Source organism: Olea europaea, unplaced genomic scaffold (genome assembly GCF_002742605.1).
Source record: "Olea europaea var. sylvestris unplaced genomic scaffold, O_europaea_v1 scaffold2305, whole genome shotgun sequence".
Classification (NCBI taxonomy): domain Eukaryota; kingdom Viridiplantae; phylum Streptophyta; class Magnoliopsida; order Lamiales; family Oleaceae; genus Olea; species Olea europaea.
In genome coordinates, this window is record NW_019241142.1 from 1,026 (window position 1) to 3,077 (window position 2,052).

Here is a 2,052-nt window from a genome sequence, read left to right on the forward strand (position 1 = left end):
AAGATAAGTTTTTTTATTTTTTCGTCTATCCCAAATTAGATGTCATTTTCTTTATTAAGAGTATGATAGATTTCTTATTTTTCTAATGTACCCCCATTTAATGTACATTGTTATCAACAAATATGAACTACTCCTATTTAAATCATTAATTAATATAGTAGTATATTAGAAGAAAATTAAAAAAAATTTCCAATTATATTAATTACTTTTTTTTAATCCGTGTGAAAATGAAATACAAGGTAAGATTGTAATGATAATTTTATCATTCTCAATTACAATTGTACACAAATAAAAGGATATGCAATTCTCAATATATTTTGTGCGGTCATGAAAGACATTATGAACAATCTAAATAGCACTGTGATTTCACAATAAAGAGGAGTGTTGGGTTGCTGAGAAGCACCCGAATCATGTCACAGCCAATGAAGCCAAAGAAGCTCGGAGTTAGTATCAACAAGCCTGAGTGCTGGATTGAGCAACAACAATCTGTTTCTTACTTCATCAGGAGATAAAAATCACCCAGTAAAAAAAATTAGTGGTAGATCATCGATCAATAGAGTCAAATGCCCAATCAACATTAGAGTAAGCTTGTAGATGCAATGATGAATGTGATGAAAAATGAAGCCCGTGGAACAAAGTTCCTTTCATATAGTGAAAACAGTGATATAGTGAATAGAAAGTCGAGTTGACATATACTCCAGCTGAGTGACAATGAGGAGACAACCAACCTACTGACGATAAATATTAGCATCTAAAAGAACCTCCCCATCAGTACTAAGGAGTTTGACGTTGCTCTTAAGAGTGCTATCACCCATCTTACAATCAGTAAGGTCAGCAAGAGAAAGATCTGATGCATACTTAGCTTGGGACAAGTAATAGCCATCAGGGATGGAAGACACCTTAAGCTCGAGAAAGTAACTATGGAAGCAAAGATTCTTCAACTCAAAGAGCTGACTCAAGAATTTCTTAAGCTCAACAATGCCAGAAGTATAATCACCAATAATAATTATGTCATCGGTATAAAGTAACAAAATGGTAATATTAGCATTAGTACATCGAGTAAAAAAAGCAGAATCATAGTGACTAGAAGCAAATCCAAGCTATGAGATAGTGGACCTGAATTTGTCAAACCAAGCACGAGAAGCCTGCTTAAGTCCATACAACGCTTATAGAAGATGACAGACCTTACCAGGAGGATGATGATACCCTAGAGGAGGTTGCATATAGACCTTCTCAGAGCAATCATGATGTAAAAAGCATTTTTCACATCCCACTAAAACAAAGGCTATTACCATGAAAAAGCCTTAGCCAGAAGGGTGCAAACAAATATAATGCTAGCAACGAGGGTAAATGTCTACTCCTAAGTAAAACCCTTGATCACAAGAAGAAATTTTTGCTTCAATTCGGAACCATCAGAGTTAGTTTTCCTCTTATACACGTATTTATTCCCAACTATAGTCTTTTCTGGAGGAAGATCAACCAGATCCTAAGTATGAATCTTGTGGAGAGCATCAAGATCCTTGGACATACTTTGCTATTGAAGATGTTAGGTTTGGTGACTCAAATGTGTTAGAATTATTGTTGATTTAGAATTTGATCAAGTGGGATCCTAGAAATTGGTTAGGAGTCTTTTGAAGACGTGGGTTAGACTTTTACTTGGAAAGGGAATCTAATTGTATCTCTCCTCATTGTAATATTTTTTTTTTATTTTTTATTTTTTTGCCTTTTAGGAATCTTTTAAGGTTGGCCTATAAATACAAGGTTCCTCTGGTCAGTTTGTAGAGATGTAACAGATAAAAGTCAATTGCTAGATTTCTTTGTATTCTCCATAGTATTGATTCAATAAGCATCGTTCCTCAGCGTTAATCCTTTTATTCCTCTTTACAATTTAAATTTTGTTTCATTGTGTGATCTTGTTTACTTCAATACTGTCATTACAATTTCGTTCTCTACAATTGGGTTTGGAATCAACGTGTGTTATTGAAGATTCCAAGTCCAATAGAAGAGGGCCAAAACAAAAAAGAAGAAGGGTGCGTTCAAATTTTAGTTGAG

The 2,052-nt window shown here is 34.2% G+C and overlaps 1 protein-coding gene across 1 annotated transcript; it reads right to left on the reverse strand.

Moving 5' to 3' along the window:
• Positions 1 to 728: 728 nt before the first annotated feature.
• On the reverse strand, positions 729 to 1,295 carry LOC111381433. The gene is made up of 2 exons (XM_023005212.1): positions 1,185 to 1,295; positions 729 to 1,100 (listed from the first exon to the last, which is right to left on the reverse strand). Exons 1-2 carry the CDS (start codon positions 1,293 to 1,295, stop codon positions 729 to 731), a joined length of 483 nt encoding a protein of 160 aa, XP_022860980.1.
• Positions 1,296 to 2,052: the final 757 nt, after the last annotated feature.

Excerpts from the sequence above, each read along its gene's own strand:
- LOC111381433 (XM_023005212.1), bottom strand. The coding sequence starts at position 1,295 with ATGGTAATAGCCTTTGTTTTAGTGGGATGTGAAAAATGCTTTTTACAT. Across the intron at positions 1,101-1,184 it reads ATCATCATCCTCCTGGTAAG|CTTGGATTTGCTTCTAGTCA; the intron begins GTCTGTCATCTT and ends ACTATCTCATAG.